The sequence below is a fragment of the Sinocyclocheilus anshuiensis genome, unplaced genomic scaffold, assembly GCF_001515605.1.
Source record: "Sinocyclocheilus anshuiensis isolate Anshui unplaced genomic scaffold, SAMN03320099.WGS_v1.1 scaffold735, whole genome shotgun sequence".
NCBI classification, from domain to species: Eukaryota; Metazoa; Chordata; class Actinopteri; order Cypriniformes; family Cyprinidae; genus Sinocyclocheilus; species Sinocyclocheilus anshuiensis.
In genome coordinates, this window is record NW_015548245.1 from 340765 (window position 1) to 361081 (window position 20317).

The 20317-nt window shown below is 38.0% G+C and overlaps 1 protein-coding gene across 1 annotated transcript in view; it reads left to right on the forward strand.

Annotated features, from left to right (window-relative positions):
• The window catches only part of LOC107655166 (zinc finger and BTB domain-containing protein 7A-like), a 10513-nt gene extending 6568 nt beyond the window's left edge, over window positions 1–3945 (forward strand). The window contains exon 5 of the mRNA XM_016442589.1: window positions 3465–3945. Coding sequence (XP_016298075.1) covers window positions 3465–3912 — 448 coding nt within the window. The 3' untranslated portion in view covers window positions 3913–3945. The remainder of the gene's footprint in view (window positions 1–3464) is intronic.
• Window positions 3946–20317: the final 16372 nt, after the last annotated feature.

Below are 20317 nucleotides of genomic sequence, written 5' to 3' on the forward strand. Positions count from 1 at the left end.
GGATGTCCCCACTTTTCACAAAAACAAACCTGTGTGTGTGTGTGAGAAAACACATTTTCTGACAGGTGTGTATGTATATATCTGTATTTTGGTGAATGTATGCGAAAGTGGAGGAAAGATTAGAAATTATGAGTGAGAGAATCTCCAGATACATTCAAACATGTTTAAATACACAAGTAGGCGTTAGCGTGTGCACATGTCTGTGTTTACATTCTCGGGTGTGTGTGTCTGTCCATGGACGCATGTGGGTGCGTATGTGTGTTCTGTAAGCCTCCAGTATTCTGGATGGGTCAACCACCCTAGTTTGTTTAGCTGTACTCTGCCCCAGTCACAAGCTTAGGGGGAGGGACAAAGAAGGGTAAGATGAGAGCAGAGTCTTACAACAGAGGGCCTTGCATTTGACACCACACTATAGCTCCCTTATTGGTGCAAAACAATACACTTTGACAGTATGCTGTCTCTTGTTGAAGAAAGCCTACACTTTAGCCATTCAGACCAGTTTGCCTCAGGTGGTGTGTCAGTAGGGCTGGGTATCGTTCAAAAATGTTCTATATCGATACCTTGACTTCGAGACCGGTTCCTGAACGATACTTTTTTCGATACCAATTTTATAAAATCAATTTTAACAAGATTACATTATCTAAAAAAAAAAAAAAAAAACTTTGGTTTTATTTTTAGCTTGTTGATGTTTATACAAACTCAAAGACTCATCTCCTGAGCCACTGCACAAAGGAACAAAATGTAACCACATAAATTTATTTGCACAATAAATCAGTGCAAAATAGTTTTAATAAAGCTCAAATTGTCTTCAGTTTACACATCTGTTAGGCTACATTTACACTAGTGCGTGTTCGTTTTAAAACGCATAGCTCAGACAGAATCATGATTTCAATTTTTTTCCACTGATTTACTGATGAGCATTAGCAGCTTCCAGCGCTGTCTGCCTGTGTTCTCTCTTCCATGATCGCTGTTCTGACTCAGAGGTAATAACATATTTAATTTCAGCAACATTATATGGCCAAAACACACATTAGACGGCAATCGGAAGTTATTGCAAACACTTGATGGTGGTTTAAAGTGAGTTTTGAGTAAAAGTGGAATATAAATTGTATTTATTGTCTTATTTTATTTATAGTTTGCATGGATGGTCACATAACGCGCTTTCGGTCGTGTAACGTTAGTATGAACAGACATCTGCATATGATCGGAACTCCACGCAGCTCCCGCGCTACTCTCCATTGGAAATGATTGACCGGTCTGTCGCTTGTCGGAGATCGTTTTCATTTTAAAACAAACGCACCAGTGTAAATGTAGCCTTACATCTAAGGGGGCTGGGACGCATTCGCACTACAGCCTCACGTGTGCGCCACATCTCTGAGTGTAACCGGTGTAAACTAGTAGGTGTGTTCGACTTGACGCGGACCGACTGTGCAGACCGATCGGTGTATTACAGTACCACGAGAGCTAAAGAGAGCAGACTGCTCTGTGCGCTTTCGAATCGCTCTCGCGGATGTCAAACACTGATCGATCTGCGCCACACCTCTTCTAGTCGAACACACCGGCTAGTGCTGCAGGCTTATTGGCTCACTGACGCTAATGAGATTAACCCCTTAGGTACCGAAATTTGGTACCGAACGACGAGACGTTTTTCGATACTCGATGGTATCGAGGCAATTCGGTCGGTGCCTAAAAAGTATCGAACTCGATACCCAGCCCTATGTGTCAGAAATCTGTATAAACTGATGACAAACACGAAAGTTAGTTTTGTTAGATGAACATTTATAAAATATACAGTGCAAAATTTAGTTACACAATTGTTATATTTTATACACTGTTAATGGTGCTTTGAAATGTTTGGACAATTGAGGAAAGACATTAAAGGTTAAACCACATTCTTCCAAACCTGTTCCTCAACCCAGCACACCTTTTGATTTTCGATCTTACATTGGTTTCTTCCCATAAACTAAAATCTCTCCTCAGTTTAACTCGGCTGCCACTGAAGATTTTAAATTTTGCTTGTAAATCTTATAACACATTCACCATTTTAAAATGGCTCTTTTTTGGAAGCTTAGGGTCCACTATGACTCTGAACTGAACATTGAGCCCTTCAGTGCCTCATTGGCCTAAAAACAAATTATGGTGATAAAGCTGTGAACTTTATGGCTCTTTTCCTCATATGACCTTGGGTGCTTTCAGCACAGAAGAATGAAAAATAAACTTGACTTTACTCTTAAAAGTAAAGATAAGGAGGTCAGACTCCTTTTGAGAATACACGTTGTCTTTGATGTGCAAGAACAGACAGATATATGTATTTACATCCTTATATTTTTGTGTTTATATGTAGTTTTATGTAATATATGTGTGCATGTTTGCCTTTGCTAATGATCTGTGTGGCTAACCTTACCGGTGTGTCTTATGGCGCTTTTCCACTGCATGGTACGGCACGGTACGGCTTGGTACGGTTCACTTTTGGGGGGTTTTCCACTGGGTACAGTACCTGGTACCTGGTACTTTTTTTAGTACCACTTCGGTTGGGGTTCCAAGCGAACCGTACCGTTACCAAAACGTGACGTGTAAACTCTGCTGATCACGGATTGGCCGGAGAGAATCGTCACTACCTGCGTCACTGAACTTGCGACACAAACACAAAAGAACCGCTAGATTTAAATCAGCACAGCCAGCGAAGGATCAAATGCAACTGTTTTGAACGAGCGCACCTTTTTTTAACAACCAAAAAGTGGCTGTTCCCCCTGTTGAGGAAGTACAGACGTTGCTCTCGTTGATAGCAGAGGAGCGGATCCAGTGAGAGCTTGATGGGGCGACGCGGAATGAAAAAGTTTTTTAGGAGTCGCGGCAGTAGAGGCGGCGCAACTATAATGACATGTGAATAATCCCACCCACTCTAAAGCGATACTAAACTGCAGTGGAAACGCAAACCGAGCCGAACCGAGCCGTGCCGTACCGTACTGAGCCGTACCGAGCCGAGTCGTACCACGCAGTGGAAAAGCGCCATTAGTAGTAGTAGTTAGTGACTCACCCCACTGTCATAAATTGTCTTTCTGGCACATCAAGTAATTTGGGAGTGGGCATTTTAAGGAATTATAAGTATATAAAGTGTATTAGGCATGTACTCGTCTATCATGGTATTGTTTTGTTAATTTTCTAACCTTGAATTGCTGTTGAGTCTTTCATTGTTAATTCAGTTGCACTTTATTTTAGAGTATGTGCACTTACCTGAACTTACAGTGTACTTACCTAAGAAAGTACTGGATGAAATAAGGTAACTACATGGGTTAGGGTAGGCTTAGGAGTAGGTTCAGGGTTCATACCCAGTTATTGTAATTACTATAACAAGTAAATAGTACATGCGGAACAGGAATGTAAAATAAAGTGCTACTGTTAATTTAATTCGCACAAACCCATGGGTAATGGCTCATCAGAAGTTTTTGTATGCTCTTTTTCAGGCAGGACAAGCTAAAGGTTCACATGCGCAAGCATACAGGAGAGAAGCCTTACCTGTGTACTCAGTGTGGTGCCGCCTTTGCCCACAACTACGACCTGAAGAATCACATGCGTGTGCACACAGGCTTGCGCCCCTACCAGTGCTCCAGCTGTTTTAAAACCTTTGTGCGCTCAGACCATCTCCACCGCCATCTCAAGAAAGATGGCTGCAACGGCATCCCTTCCCGTCGAGGCCGCAAGCCACGCATACGAGATTCTGAGCTCCTGGAAGGTCCTATGGAACTTCATGGCCCAGAAGCAGACATTGAGAGAGGTCAGCGGCATCCGGACAGGGGCACCGGAACATCAGTCATGGAGGAAAATCACGGTAGTCACACGCACAGTCCGGTTGCCGATGGGGAAGGTAGTGAAGATTTGACCTCGGGACAAAGGAACTCTGCAACAACATGAATAAACTTCTTCAGAGAGGGCTTCACTCAAAAACAAGAGGAAGAATGAAACAGAAAAATAAGAGAAAAAAAAACAAACCAAAAAAAAAACTTAAAACTACATGGTCCTCTTTAAAAAACAAATCAGGGTGGCACTCAAATCTAATCTTCTAGTTTCTTTTTCCTCCTTTTTTTTTAGCTTCTGCATTCCACATAGAGACTTAACCACCAATTTACTGGTCTGTTATAATGGCGTAGCCATGTGTGTACGAGAAAAAGCTACTATGCAGATTAAACAAGTTCCTCATCTCTGGGTTGCATCTACATGGCCTTGTCTTAAAAAGTAAGGTGTCAAACACCAGGCTGACTCTGCTTCAACAGGTTAGCTATGAATGGTCTAAGATGTGATCAATGCAACCAATAGATCTCTTTTTCTAATGCAATGAGCAACATGTACATACACTATAAAAAATTATATTGTCTCAGATTGCAATATATGCAATATTCTGATGCAGCACCTTTTTTCTAAATGTTCCAGAAAGAATTGGACAGGGGTTTGATTTAAAGTGTTACTTTCTCTATAAAAGATGTTTTTGAGAGTTTATCTTTTCGTGGTGTAACAGGTTACCGTTTTGAGTCGAATCTACATGGGGAGATTTCGTTAATTTGTTTCTGACAGGGAGAGAGGGTAAAACAAGGGATGAGGTCCTGTGTTTCTAAAGCACTATCTTCATCTGATTGCCACTGGACACAATCATGTTAAATCTAACCCCTCACATGCCTGCTTTTCCTTATTGGCAGTCTTACTTGCATTATATTCTCTCTTATTTTTGGGATTGTCTTAATATTTTGTCATTTGATTTTTCTTTTGTCCTTTGAGTTGACTAGTTTAGGTACTTGACACTTTATATTTGTATACGTGTGTATATATTAGGTTGTAATCTTATGAGACCCTTTATAAGACACATATTGCAGATATATAGGGTTACATCATCCTTCAGCTTCACTCCAGGTTTCTCACTGCGTTAAGTTTGCAGAGGGAAATACGCTGTTTGATGTTTTAGAGCATTATAATTGAGAAACCCATTTTTTCCTAAGCTGCACTTAATGGAACCCAGAGGTTTCCACCCAATGTATGAATTGTGATAATGTGCTTCATTTTGAGTCTTTCTGCAGGAGGGTGAAACTGTATGCAACAGATGAGTGAGGGCACCGCTTTTATACAAACGGCTGGTGAACAACTTAAGCAGGGAATCTTTTATTTGTTTGTTTGTTTCAGTGACAGAAGGAGAGATAAAGAGTGAGCACCTTTTTTATGCATTTGCACAGCTTTACTAAAGATATCCAACAGAGATAGAGAAATATAATATTTAAAGAGACAGTTTGGGTTGGGGAGATACAAAGTGCTTATTCAATTTCTTAGCCCAAGGGACCACAGAAAAAAAATCTGAAACAACCTGAGCGATAAGATGAGCAATAAATTAATGTCCAATTCCAAATAAGCACCCCGCTGTAGCAGCGTAAGAAGGAGGGTCCAGTTTTTAGTGTGTGAAATGTGAGCATCATTAATGAATGAAATGTATATAGATACAAAATGGGATCAGTAATACAAACTTTATCACTTTTTTCACAATGAAAAAATGACTGGCCGAAGTTTTGAAAGAAAGTGTCCTGAAAACTGAGACCTTTATTTTAAAGTAATATGTGGTTCCTTGCACTGGTGAGGCAGGGTGCAGCAACATCCTATGGCCACATCAGAGCAGGATTACTAACTGAGAGGGGCCTGGAGCATCAGCAGGCACTTTGTGGGCACGTTGAGACAGGCTCTCCCCAAAATCCAGCAGAGTGGGTGCTTTGGTTAAGTTAGGACTCCCATTTAAATAAGGCATGTATGAGGACAAGACTTGACTAAGGTGGAGCCTTTTATAGCTGATAAAGTGGCACATTTGAAAGAAAATTCCTAGGCGCATGCATTCTAAAAGCAGTTTGTGATCCTTTCAAGTGGATCTCGGTGTGTACAATTGCAGTGGTTACAGCCGTGGATGCACAGTTTTGTTTCAGGGTGAATTAGAAGATGCAATTTTGTGGCATCATTCCTTCTGCAGTGCTGTACCCTGTTTATCGGCCTTTCGCACCTTAATAAGAAAGAAGCAAGATTTGAATGCACTTTGTTACTGAGAAGGGCACTTTTAAGTCAAAAGAAACGGGTACTTTCAAGTAAAAGAGCAGATGTGCTAAACAAAAAGGCCCATCCAAGTGGTGATACTTAACTCTTATATACTTATACTTCCTCTTTTTTTAAATAGTAATTATTATTATTTTGGCTTGTTCATAAGTGTTGATTTTGTTTAGGTCTTGACACCGAGCTGCCAAAAAAAGCGCAGTCACTCAAGAGAAAGGACAGGGTGAAGATTTTGTTAAAATTGTTGATGAAAGAGTAACAAAGGATAATATGAAAGCATAATGATTAATTGCACTTAAAGTTGATTGAAAAGTTCTCTATTTTGTCTTAACACAGAAGAGTGTAAGGTGTGGCAGCATCTGCAGGGATTTATGACAATTATCTACAACTACATACTCCTGTTTAGTTTGTTTCGCTGGTTAAGTAGTGTTCACTTTAAATTTGTTGTTGAAGGTCACACCCTAAGCATCACACTACTGTAAGTTACGAAGGAAGATTTTGTGTGACTGGACGACATGGCTGAAATAATATTTTTGGAAATTCCAGTGTGAGAGCTTTTGTTTTTCACACCCCAAAACACAGTTAATAATGCATCACATGCCTGCAAGGGTGTGTGGTAACATATTGACCTAGACCATCTCTTATCAACTGTTTCACTCATCGCCTGCATTCATTCCATAAGAAGATCACGGTAGCTTTTAGATTTGTTTTTGGATGTATTTGTACTCCTGCCACGACCCAAATTTATTCTCCCTCATTATAGAAGCAGAAGTTGGAGTGGAATTGTTGTGGAAAAGCCTACTTGAGTCCCCTTTCTGTCTATTGTTTTTTTTTTCTGTGATATTGAGTGTGAGAGTTTTAAACTTGCAATGCTTTCATTTGTTTTATTGTAAAATGTGTTGCTGCAGCTTGTTTGTTTTCTAGCAAAGATAATGCCAGCTGTGTTTGTGGGGTTTAGGGTTAAATGGTGGTGGATAATAGGGAGGGTTAGGTGGGTGGGAGGGGAAGGGAGGTACAAAGCCTGATAGCACTGGAAATAGTGCTTTAGCTGAGAAAGATTTTTTGCACTAAAAGTCACTCATGTCCTTGTCCTTGGAGGAGGGGGACTGGAGAACCGGGCAAGGCCTTTCAGTTTTTGTGAACACAGAGTCTGTTTAATCTCCACTTCACTTCCCTATACTTACATCTGCAATTAACTCTTTGAAAACCAAAGTAGGGAAAGACTAGGATTACGAAAAGACTATTCTTGGTGTCTGTGTCTGTGTAGCAGTTTGGTGGAGTTATTAGAGGTCTTGGTGAGTTCGCACCGACTCATTGGCTTGATCTGGAGGGGGGCATAAGCTTTGTTCAGTGGGTCCAAAATGAGTCAGGGGCAGAGTCTTGAAGCTTGACAAGTGAAGAAGGATTTTGGAGAGAATGTGCCTTAACTTAAAAGGAGATTGGGAGGATTCTTCAAAAGGTGGCTTCCATTCCAGCTTCAGAAATGATTCTTGAATACTTGTTGGTTGGAATCTGTTTTATTGTGGACATTTCTTAGAACCAAAAGGTTGCATAAGATCTTTGTCCAGAGATTGTCTAATACACCTCACCTTGTAAATACAACGTTAAAATTTTCTCCTCGTAAAAAGTTGATTGCAGTGAGGAGATTCTGTCATCTTCCATTTAGCGCTGTTTATTGCTTCCGCCCCAATCGTGACTCCACTGACAGACACTACAGCGAGAACGTGTCTAAAAAACATTTCCATGACTTTAAAAGCACCATGTATGTAATATCCAAATATTAATCTATTTGTGTCTTTGTTTCATTTATTGGACAGGATGTCAAAAAGCATTAAAGACTACAATGACAGTGATAACCGTAATAATCATGGAGGATAATCTTATTACAATTTTAGATGTTCTGGCTGGGTCGAAGCACAACTAGCTGAGGATGACATAATGCATGGCAAGATTCGCACAGTTGTTCTCACCTGATCCACTGCTGTTTGATGCCCAAGCGGGCATGTTGCACAAGGAGCGGCTCATGGGCGGTGGGTACTAGTTTGCACAGATTGGGGAGGGTGGGTAGCATTTTTGTGCAGTTTGGCCAGGGGAACTATGTCTTATAAGGGGGGTTTGGAGAGCCTTGTCAGATATTGCTGTGCCATTTGTGTACCTAAGGAATTTATAGCCATCTACGACTTTGACTGCCTCAGCTGGTTATGTTTCACTGATTAAGGAGATGTTCTGGAGAGCAGATGTCAGAGGTTGTGGTGGGAGGCAGGGGGATTTTGGGATTATGGGCCATTGTTTATGCTTCTCAGGTTAAATAATCATGGCAGTCCATGTCCATTTTTGTTGTTTGGTTTAAGCTCAAATTTTGCCTTCTGTGTAATCAAAGCTTTATTGTACCGAGTACACCAACTGAATATATATTATGAGTTATGAAGACATCGAAAAGCCAACTACCCATGTGACTACAATACCCTCATTTTTGTTTTGCCTAATAACTGTACATTCTTTTTAGTGTAGAAAAAAAAAGGCTAAAAGTTTTTGGGTTTTTTTATGTTTTAACATTCTAGAGTGGTGTAATGTCTCAGAATGAGGCCAAGACAGCGGTGAATTGTGGGATGGAGACATCAAGTCTGAGGTCTTCAACAAGTCAAGGATGCATTCCATAACTTCCTCTTAATAGCTGTTAGAACGAACAGATGCAGGTAGATGGGAAAAGAGGTGGTTTCTTAAGTCTTAAAGGACTTTCTTAAAAGTTTTTCTCTTTTCCTCTACCCAGAATGTGCAGGGAAGAAAGTGTGTTGGGCTTCACAAACCCATCAAGCTGATAGCAGTTCTGTGATTGTAACAAAAAAGCACTTTGCGAAAGGCCATCCAGAATATTGTGTGCTGTCTCCTTTGATTATTACTGTTGTCGTTATTGTTGTTTTTCATCTTGTTAATGCAATTTTTTGTTATCTCATTGTGGATGTAATGATTTATTTAAATGCAAAAACTACATGAAAAGAAAAGAAACTTGAACATGCAATATATTTGGGTTGAAGTCCATTTGAACTGCCGCCCCGTACCACACACATCTCTGGAAAAACACACGAAACAAGGAATGGCATATGTTCAAGTTGTCATACATGTTTTCTTTTAACGGTTTTGCACCTTTAAACCCAAATCTCATTACAAAGGACTTCACTTTTGCTTAAAGGACATTTCTTCTTGAGTTTCAATTGTTCTGCAATATGCTTCATAGACAAATACAGAATTTATAAGAGAGTAGATCTAGATTATTGGTATTGTTAGGGCGTAACTATGCCAAACAATGTCCACTAAAAGGCTGCAGATATGCAAATTGCAACCCTGTCCAATGCAGTCAGGTTTGGACCATTATACAACTTTCCTGCATATGGACAATATATGATATCTACTTTCCTTCTCTGTTGTTAAGACGGTAAAATATATTTTCCATAATGTTTTTGCATAAAGTTTAAGAGTTTATAAGGGACTCATTATATACTCTATTCCAAGCCAACATCTCTTGTACGTTTCACATTTCTTGCATCAAATCTGTATGCTTAATTCATTATGTGGGTAATCAGCTGAATGGACACAAGCTCTGCACAGAAAACAATAATTAATTTTCAGGCTTTCGGGGCACTTTTAAACACTTATGTTAACTTTGGGGCGGCGGAAAATTCCCAGTGTCTCAGGCTTGGACAGCAGAAACCCTTTTTTTTTTTTTTTTTAATGCAAGTCCTGTTCCTTTCCATTGTCTGTCAGTGTGTGTTGAAGCTATTGAGATGTACAGGAGAATTTGGGAGAACTTGCACTTTTGGCGATGAAAAGAATTTGTATTGTATATGAGACCACTAAATCTACATCGTCTAAATCAAACAATTCCATGTTGTTTTCCTTTGTCATTTTATTCTTTTTCTTTTTTGTTTCATTTTATTTTTACAAACTATATCCAGAAATGTCTGACGTTTAAGAAATAAGACATTTCTATTAAAAACAGAATGTTTACAACCTCCCTGTCTTTGTATGCTATATTTTTTCTAAAAGAACAAGTATTTAATACAGGTTTAATATGTCTATGGATGTGTATATGATTGAAATGAAAAGGAAGCTGTCTCAACCCTGCTGGAAAAACACTTCTTAAAACCTGTCAGTTTCTTAAGATGGTCTTCCAGCCTGGCCAAGCTGAAGTTTAGTTAAGAGGCCATCTGAAAAGTGCCCAAAATCCCTCTAAAACCAGCCAAAAGACTAGCCTTACCAGGCTGGGAGATCAGTAGTTGAAAATTTTAATTTATTTTATTTTTTTCAGTTGTGAATGTAAGTTGTTTGCAATTTCAGAGTAAACAAACTTGTACTTCATCTTTTTTTTCTTGATCTTTTGTTTAAACTGAGATCTTGAACTTAATACTGACACCTATCAGTGTGAATGCAACATCACTTGTTGTTTTATAAGTTTTAGCCTGCTGAGGCTGTATTTGCAGGTATATTTATTTATTCCTCAAATTAAAGTGTCTGATAATAGGGAGGTTACCAAGATAAAGTTAGCACTATTTGGCAGGTCATATGATCTCAACTTGGCATTCCCCATAAGATTACTCTTATGCAGAGTAAAAAGCTTGCTTCTCACATGAGCCTCCGTCATTTGAAACATATTATACTTTCATATATCAAGGATTAATTTGATTATATAACTGGTGTACAAATTAAATATAACACTTGCAATTATACTGTTCTTTTGAATACATTGTGGCTACAGCCAAATCGTGCCATTCTGTAAGCTGGTAGCTGGTTTAAAGTGGTCAGTATCTGGTAGAGCATCTTGGTCAGCAATTTACAAGGTGGTCCAACTAGTTTAAGATAGTGAGGCTAGTTTATAGAAGCTGGTAGCTGGTCAGCCAGCTAATAACCATTGTAGACTAGTTAATTACCAGCTCAGACCAGCTATAAGCCACTAGCCTATATTTACAAAAGTTTACCAAAGCTGAGAGAATTCTATACAATAGTGAACAATGATACTGTAGGCTAATTAACAGTCATTTCGCGCCAATTCTGAAAATAGGTAGCGGTCTGATGACAAATTCGTGAAATCGCTAGATTAAGAGAAAAATAATTTGGTGCTGAGACTTTAAGATGATCACTAATACTTGCAATGTTGAATCTAATTTTAAATAAACACTTACGTGCGATGTCATGTAGCCTATATCCAACAAGACGAGCACTTTTCGCCATTACATTTCTTTCTTGTGTAGGCCTACCTCAGGCCAACGGACCGCGTGCTCAGAGACGGCGCTAAAAAAAAAGTGTGTCAATGTAGTTCATTACATCACCACAAGCTGTCACTACACCTTAACTGTTCTCCCTCGACAAACTCTTCAAGATGTCCCTTGTGATTATGGATGTATATCCAAATTATCAGCATTGTTCTTTGTGTATAGCGAGTTTCATTTACAATAGGGTTGTCTAAAATTATTATTCAATAAATAATTAAGTATAAATTAATCTGATTTTGAACTGTGGCCATTCTTACAGACTGGGTCATTCCTGTTATGCAGCATGTCTTAATATTTTGGATGAAATATTACTAACAGTGAAATCATAATAGCGTTATTTTATTAAAATATCCAATTATAAACTTAGCACAGAGTTCAATTTTAAATAATTTCACTACATTGGGTTTTGCCATATCCCTGGGTGCCATGCACTAATTTCATTACTCACACATCAAAAGCTGGTAGATAAAGAAATATTTACATTTTTCCCTTTTTTGCCTAACTGAACTTTTTTTCATGGCATTAGTCTTTAATAGGTAATCAGTTTAGATGTTCTTCTTTTGTCACTTAACATTCTTTCTTTTGTAATATCTTGTTTAACAAAAAAATAATAATTCTATAATGACTTCTTCCTCAATAAAGTGCAGAAAAGTCCCAGTTTGTGGCAGGAAAACAACACAAACATCAGTATTAGCAGTGATTTCTATGAATTCTGTGAATTTGGTTGTCTCACTGTGATAAAATTACAGAAATTAGCGTGATATCAAAACTTCAAGACACATAAAACATATTGGGGGAATGAATCGCATGTGGGTCTGAAAATAGTTGTGCCAGACTTTATTAGGGCGTTTGTGTGTAAAATATGTGAATACATTTTCCCTCCTCTCAGGTAAAGTACTTATTTGAGACTATGGGTAGTGTGCTCCTCCTCCTAATGTCCCAGACACGACAGAAACAAAATGAAAACAGAGAATTGAGGGGTGATTAATATTTAAGCAGAACAGAGCAGGCGAAGGGGTTACATTGTTTTTCTCACTCGGGTGTTTTTTCTGTCCGAACAGATTGAGTTGGAAACAGGATCACCGGGATCAAAGAAAACCCTGAAGCAGCCTGTTACATTGTTTTAAGATATCTGCAGGCCCACTTTGTATTCTCTCTCTTTTTTTTTTTCTTGCAGTGTGTGTGTGAGTCAGTGAGAGAGAGATTTCACGCTAGGACAGGACTATATAAAACCCCTGCAGATTTCCCAACAATGAACTCCAGGAGGGATATCTCAAAGAGAAAAATATGTCTTAATCAGTTTCATTGACAGCCTATTATTACTGAGAGTCAAATGACATTAAAATCACACTTGAATTGGTTGAAATAGATCGTCACTCAAGTACACTTGCCAAAACATTGGTTATTTAAATAAAGAAAAAGGTAATAGTATCACTCTAGTCTCTTTTCAAGTACGGATTTGTCGGTAACTATTCCATATGTCAATAATTTGGTGCCGCTCAAGACAACCCCCCGTTTCATATGTTGATTAGGGACCTTGACCTTTAACCCTTTAACCCCTTAACCTCACATCCCGTATCGCAAGTGCCCCCCAACCCCGTTCCACAGAATGCTTTCAGGGCCACACCGCAGCCCCAAAGCCTCGCCTCTGGACATCTCTCGGGTCCCTAGAGACTGAGAAGCGAGGTACCTTTAAACCACTGCGGCAAAAATCCCCAACAAAACTCTGCAGTCATTAATATGCAAAAATGCAAATGAGTGGGTAATTAAGAGCTGGAGCTCTCTGGAGGCTCTTTGATTGCTAATGAATTCTAATCTGCAAAGAAGGGGGGAGGGGAACGAGGAGAAAAGGATGAAAGAATCAGACAAAAAAATATATATATATTAAAAAGTCACTCCTATATGTAATCATATAATCCTTTATGGAAGCTACAAAGATCTAATTTCCTATCCGGAATCACACAACAAAACTAAAGTGTACAGGTCATTCAATGACTACAACCAAACATTCGCTAGAAATGCTAACATTTGGCCCTGGGTGAAATTACACGAGCGAATCCAGAACCCTGACATTCCAAAGGCCCTTTGAAAGACTTTCTAAACAATAAACAGGATACTGTAGGGCTATGCTGTACGTCCTCGAAACAGACATCTTGTTTTACGGCATATCGTGGCGAAGGCGAGTTCCTGAGAAAGACAGTGACATAGAGAATGCCGGAGAGGTCAGGTAGCATGACTGTCTGTATGGCAGCACCAGCTGTGTTATGGAGAGGAGATGTTATTTCATCACTTTTGCAAGCGAAAACACCCCCCACTCACACTCCCTCACTCTCGCTCACACAGGCACACACAAACATGCTGTTATTGTTACTGAAGTAGTCCCACGGCACCCACAATCTCCCACTTCACCCCTCCACCCTCCTCATCCATCTCTCCTTCTTTCTTTCGCTCTTTGCTTCACATTCTGCATCTCCTTGTTAGTTAACTTCATTCAAAACGAATTCTTGTATTCTTGTCACTATTTACTTATCCTCATGTCGTTCCAAACCTGTATGACGTGCAGTGGAACACAAAAGGAAAGATTTAGAATGTTAAAGAAACCGTTCTTTTGAATGAATCGGTTGGTTCGGTTCACAAAACCTGTCTGAATGATCCGTCCATGGATCAGATTCGTTTTCGCGTTCAACCCACTGACTCAATAATCCGTTCACTGCGGTTAACGGCAAGGAAGATTATCAGTGAATAATGGCTTAAATTTCCGTATGTTTCTTTCACAAATCTATCGTATGATTTGGGAAGCTTTGGAATATAGCACACAGTTCTTGTGAACTACTTTTATGGTGCCCAGTGGAAGCTTAAAAACTCCAGTCAATGGCTGCATCCGAAAACGTATGAGGCAATGAGTTTGCAGGCAGTGTTTTTGCACGAAGGCACCACATGAATCTGATTTCGGACAGGCTTCCGAGGCAGCATAACGGTTTAATGATCTACAGCAAAATAGAACGTGTTTTTGTGATAACTAAACGAATATTTAATTACTATAATACTGATTTCTCGCTATTGAAATAATCAAAAGTGTGCAAAAAGTTAGTCAGAAATATACATTTACACACAAACTGACCACGCCATCTTTATTTTTTCTCTCAACCGTCACGGAATTGAACGCACAGGATTGTGGGATATCAAAGGCAGCGAAGGATACATCTATACTGCCTTCAAAATTCGAACAGAAGAAGGTACCTCCGGAGACAGGAAATAAAGCAGAATTTGGATTCGGACGTGCCTTGATGCCTTCCTGCCTTGGAATGCTGCCTCTGAAGGCAGCATTTTAGAGTTTTCGGATGCAGCCATTGTAATTTTATGGTAAGCAGCCACTTAAAGGGATAGTTCACCTTCAGTTGCTGGTCCCCATTGACTTCCATAGAATGGGGAAAAAAACACTATGCAAGTCAAAGGGGACCAGCAACTGAAGGTGAACTATCCCTTTAAGTTGTTTTAACAATTTCTTCTTTTGTGTACCACAGAAGAAGTAGAAAAAGACATTTATACGGATTTAGAATGACATGAATGTGAGTAAATAATTACAAAGTTTTAATTTTTGCCTTAACTATCCCTTTAACGTAAGTGTACCCCTCACAGACACATATATGCGTAACTATTCTTTTATTTACAACATATTTATGTTAAGAAAGTTTCAAAAGATCATTTACCAAATGTGGATGTGTATACAAACAGGCTTCCTTTGGATTGCGAAGGGGTTAATGAATGTATACTGCATCTCGCACCGTGTCACGTTAAGTTAGCGCTTGAGCGACCGCAGGTCTGTGTGGCGGGAAGCTGGAGGGCTTGGGGTTTGTAAACAGGAAGTGTACGCTACACTCACTGTACCTGATGCGTGGGTGATAGAGCAGGGGCTGCCCGAGCAAAATGTGCAACGCTGGGATCCAAAAATGTCAGGTGTGTCAGAGATAGGGGAACACATGATATAATCTTACGAGACCCTTGAGAGATTGAGTGTGAAATGGTTGGAAAAACGTACAAATACCGAGGTCAACCACATTGCCCCATTTTATTTTTCAGTTCTCAAAAGTGTTTTGATGTGCAAATGAATCTTATGAAAACTTGTCAAGAACATAACTCGATAATATTTTGCATGAATAAATACATAAAATAAGATAAAAGATGCCAATAAATAAATAAAATTATTTTGTATGAATTGACATTTTAGATTTTGTAACATTATTCTGACATTATTTTGTCTTGAATTAACCCCACCCACACTTTTATTAGCATAATGTACACTTACTATATTACAATAATTATCTAATTATTAGTGATCTAATAAATCTAATTATTATTGACAATAATAGACATTACAGACAAACTCAGTTATAAAACTCACACATTACGGTAATGACAATTTGGGACTGTGCTTAATTGTCACAAAAATAAGGTCACAATAATAATTAAATAATAATCAAAAATAAGCTAAATGAATTATGATTTTTATTTTTTTTTTAACCTGCAAGATTGACTGCAATTAAACCGTTTCGGAAACCGTTTGTGAAAAATGTGCTTAATTGTTACAAAAATATCGGCACAATAATAATTAATAATCAAAAATAGGCTAAATGAATTATTATATCATAATTGTATACAATTTATATATTTTTGTCTTTTGATTTTGGGGTAAAATGTAACCTTTTTTGACATTTAGGAAACAATTTGTGAGAAATGTGCTTAACTGTCATAAAAAAATAATGTTTCAAAAATAATTAATAACCAAAAATAGGCTAAATGAAATGTAAAATAATGGTATAAAATGTAACCCTGGACCACAAAACCAGTCATAAGGGTCAATTTTTCGAAACTGAGATTTATACATCATATGAAAGCTGAATAAATAAGCTTTCCATTGATGTATGGTTTGTAAACAATATTTGGCCGAGATACAACTATTTGAAAATGTGGAATCTGAGGGTGCAAAATAATCAAAATACTGAGAAAATCGCATTTAAAGTTGTCCAAATGAAGTTCTTAGCAATGCATATTACTAATCAAAAATTAAGTTTTCATATATTTACAGTAGGAAATTTACTAAATATCTTCATGGAACATGATCTTTACTTAATATAATGATTTTTGGCATAAAAGAAAAATCAATAATTTTGACCCATACAATGTATTTTTGGCTATTGCTACAAATACCTCAGCGACTGAAGACTGGTTTTGTGGTCCAGGGTCACAAATATATAGACATTTTCTTTCTTTTTTTTGGTGAAATGCAGGTTTTGTGTAGTGAAACCGTTTCTGGCATGGTCAGGTGGTCTTGTCTTATCTACCCAAGGCATTTGGTAAGCATTGGTATCGCTACTAATCAACATGCTGGGTTGATGGTCCTTTTCCCAGGGTGCTGTAAAGGTGGGTGCCTTCATTTTAGTGTCCGTTGACTGGCCTCCAATCGAGCAAAGTCAGCGGGGGTCAGTTTACCATGTGCAGGGCAAGCAAAACAGATAGATACTTCGTGTTCTGCCTCTCTCCTCCCCTCCGACTCAAATAGTCCCAGAACATGGGCAAAGGGCCAAAAACATCAATCTGTGAAGAAGAGTTTCAGAAAAATGTTTCCATGTGGCTACACAATAATTTTTAGAATCATCATAGTCACTGCTGTATTTCAAAGACTTAAAATAAATCAAGATTCTTGTTTGAGAATGAAAGGCTTCAGTCGGTGATTGTCATAGAGATGTCACTGTTTGAATTGATGGGGGTTGGTGAGGCTTTGGGGTTGTGAAGCTTGGCCTAGTTTCATGTCTGATCACTACCGTATGCACCAGAGATCTCGCCCTCCACTGCAGGTAGTCAACGAGTGCAGCACAGCGCACCCCAAACATCTGTGTGATGTACAGCAGCCATGGAGGAGTTTCTTTGAAGAGCTCAGATGGCTTTTAGTGATGTGAAAAGAGAGAAGTAAATCAGAGATTAGAGAGTTCGGTGAGGAGGATGAATGCATGAAAAGGTTAGGGGTTCATACTGCGCAGTGCTGTAGAGCAAACAGAGATAAAAGGTGGGTTCTATGCTCAGATGACCTGGAAATGGAAAACTCTGGAGATGCACACGGCGAGAAGCTTCAGGTTGAAACCAACCGACTGCAGGTGCTCTGTTCCACAGAATGGTTTGGTTTCCCACTGATTGCATTTTGAGATATTTTTCATTATACACTACATACCGACCGAGAAATACATTCTGCCGTTCTCATCACCATAATTAATCCAGCTATAGTTTTACTTCTGAGCTTTGTCATATTCTTATGATTGTCATTAGATTCTCATTACTGTACTACATTAATTATGTCCAGGTTGAATTTAAAATAATCAATTTATGAATTAACATTAGAATAGAAAATTAACAGCACAAAAAGCTACTACAATGTATAAATACTTTACTATTGAAATAATAGAATTTTCTTTCACATTAAAGTGTATTATGGTAATGAACAATATATCAAACAAACAACAAATATACAAACAAGTAGGTCAACATTTTTTTTTCCTTCATTTTTTTTGCATAACGGTAATGAGAATTGTGTAGGAATTTGCCAAAAAAAAAAAAATCCCATTTCTGATATATTTGTTTTCATTTATTTTTTAAATTGTTTACATTTATTTTGACATAATTTCTTGTCTCTTTTGATTTTAGGGTGAAATTGGTTGACCCGGACCCCTATTTTTATACAAATTTTTATTAGTATAAAATTTTTATACTAACGTATTTTAGGGTTATTAAGATTTTGTAACATCATTGAGACATGATTTTTTTTTTTATTAAACCTTCACCTTTGGGGTCATTTGGAGTATGGGAAAGAAAATTGTGCTTAAATTACAAAAAATAATGTCACAAAATTAATTAATAATAAAAAAATAGGCCAAATGAGTAATTATAAAATCATTTTGTAAAATGTATAGAATGTTTTTTCTTTTGATTTAAATGCTTATTTTTATGCTAATTTCAGTTTTGCATATCCAACATGCATCTTGACAAATGTTTGAAAGGTGCTTAATTTTTTTTTTTTTTGTGTGGAAAACCATCTAAACTCCCCCAAACAAGTGCTTTTTGAACCATTGAAAAAGTGGTTCATCAATGCATACAGAAAACACACGAAAATAATACTTAAGCTCTGTTAAACCAAATAAATACACGCTGTCATGAATAATTTGCATATACCAATTTAATGATAATTGCATGGTAATTTCATTGTATGCTTCAAATTGAGTAGTATAATATTATGCCAAGGAAATGTTACAATAGCAAAACAATAGTCTTTATTCAGACTTTCTACATAGATAAATATTGTATACGCTCACACAAATGTATGAATGATTAGCAGAAATGTGTGAAACATATGCTAATTTTACTTCTACATCTGGCATTAATTACAGACAGAGGGCGGAGGATGGCTGGAAGGAGGATTCAACAGAGTCTCTTAGATAATGAATCCTACCAAGCATGGAAACAAGATATTATACTAAACCATCGTGGATTTTTTGTGTAAATCTGTCACATTTCACAGCCACTCTCTGAATTGCCCTCGCCGTTTTCCTGTTTGCTATGTTACGACTGCTTTGATGACAATTCCAGTGTCCATCAAAGTGATATCTCAATCAAGAAATTTACATATCTTTTTGTCTTAGATTGCCTGGACGTCTTTCCGAACAACAATGCTTCTTTCCTTCAAGATTTTTTTCCTTTTGTCTGTTTTAACCCTCCTTTCTACATGACCCACTGCATGCTCTCCATGTCAGGCCCAGCTGTTACTACAAACTACTGGGAGATCTTAGATCTTACTTAATTTCGCTCTTGAAATCCCACTATTCACCGTGAACCACAATCTGACCTATAGCAGTAGGCTCATTTGACTTTGCTTGAAAAACTGGTTAAACTATATGACATATAGCCTATATATGTAAATAAATTTATGCATGATCAAACATTATAGTTATTATACGCGGCGCTCTCTCTACGCTAGTAAAGGTATGTGTAACCCAGCTGTATTCCTTTGGCTTACAGCTCCATTGTCCACCATATAGGACCCTTGGGGCTAATTATTACAATTTACTGTGCCTTTTGTTATTCAAGAGAGATCCATGATATTATTTCCTAATTTTGCTTACTCCCTGCTGTGGAGATCTTAAACAGTTCAGTTTTCTGCTTTGATTTTGCTAATTTGTCCTCTTTTTCACTCAATAAAATGTGTAGTTTCTTCAGAAAAAAACATAAAACTGTCCATTTAATTATTGTTATTATTATTATTGAGCTTTTTTAAACCACACCCTTCTCAGCTGTTCAGTCTCTCTAACAATTAACTAAATAATTGGTTTTATGTATCCACTATTGGAATTTAAGCCCCTTCATGACATTTTCCATGATATTCACCAATATTTAGACTCCTCTCCTTACTTTGGTTGACCTCATTTCCTCATTTTATTTTCTTTCTGGTTGTTAATTTCTGTAGGATTGGTGTGGTATGAAATCTACAATTGAGTGGAGCTTTGACTTCTACCTCTTCATCTGTTGTTTCCTGCCATCATCTGTCTCTCTTCCTCTGGCCATGCTGCATCCCCCCACTACACGCTCTGTTATGATCCCTGGATTCTGTGATCCCATGCTCCTCTCCCCCCTCTCACTAGACCAGCTCTATGAATCAGCCACAGGGAGAGACGGAAACGATTCTGTGGTTGTGGTGAGATTTATGACTGGAAGTACATGCTCAGTAGGGAAAAATATTTGGTGTAATTATCAATGTAGACTTCACTTTTGCCTTGGTTCTGCATACCAGCTTAGTACTTTAAACATAGCCTACATTTAAAAAATAAGTGCTTTCTTGTGAAATTACATTTTGCATGGGGTGGTTGTAGTGTAATGGTTAAAGGGGTCATATGATGCGATTTCAAGTTTTCCTTTCTCTTTGGAGTGTTACAAGC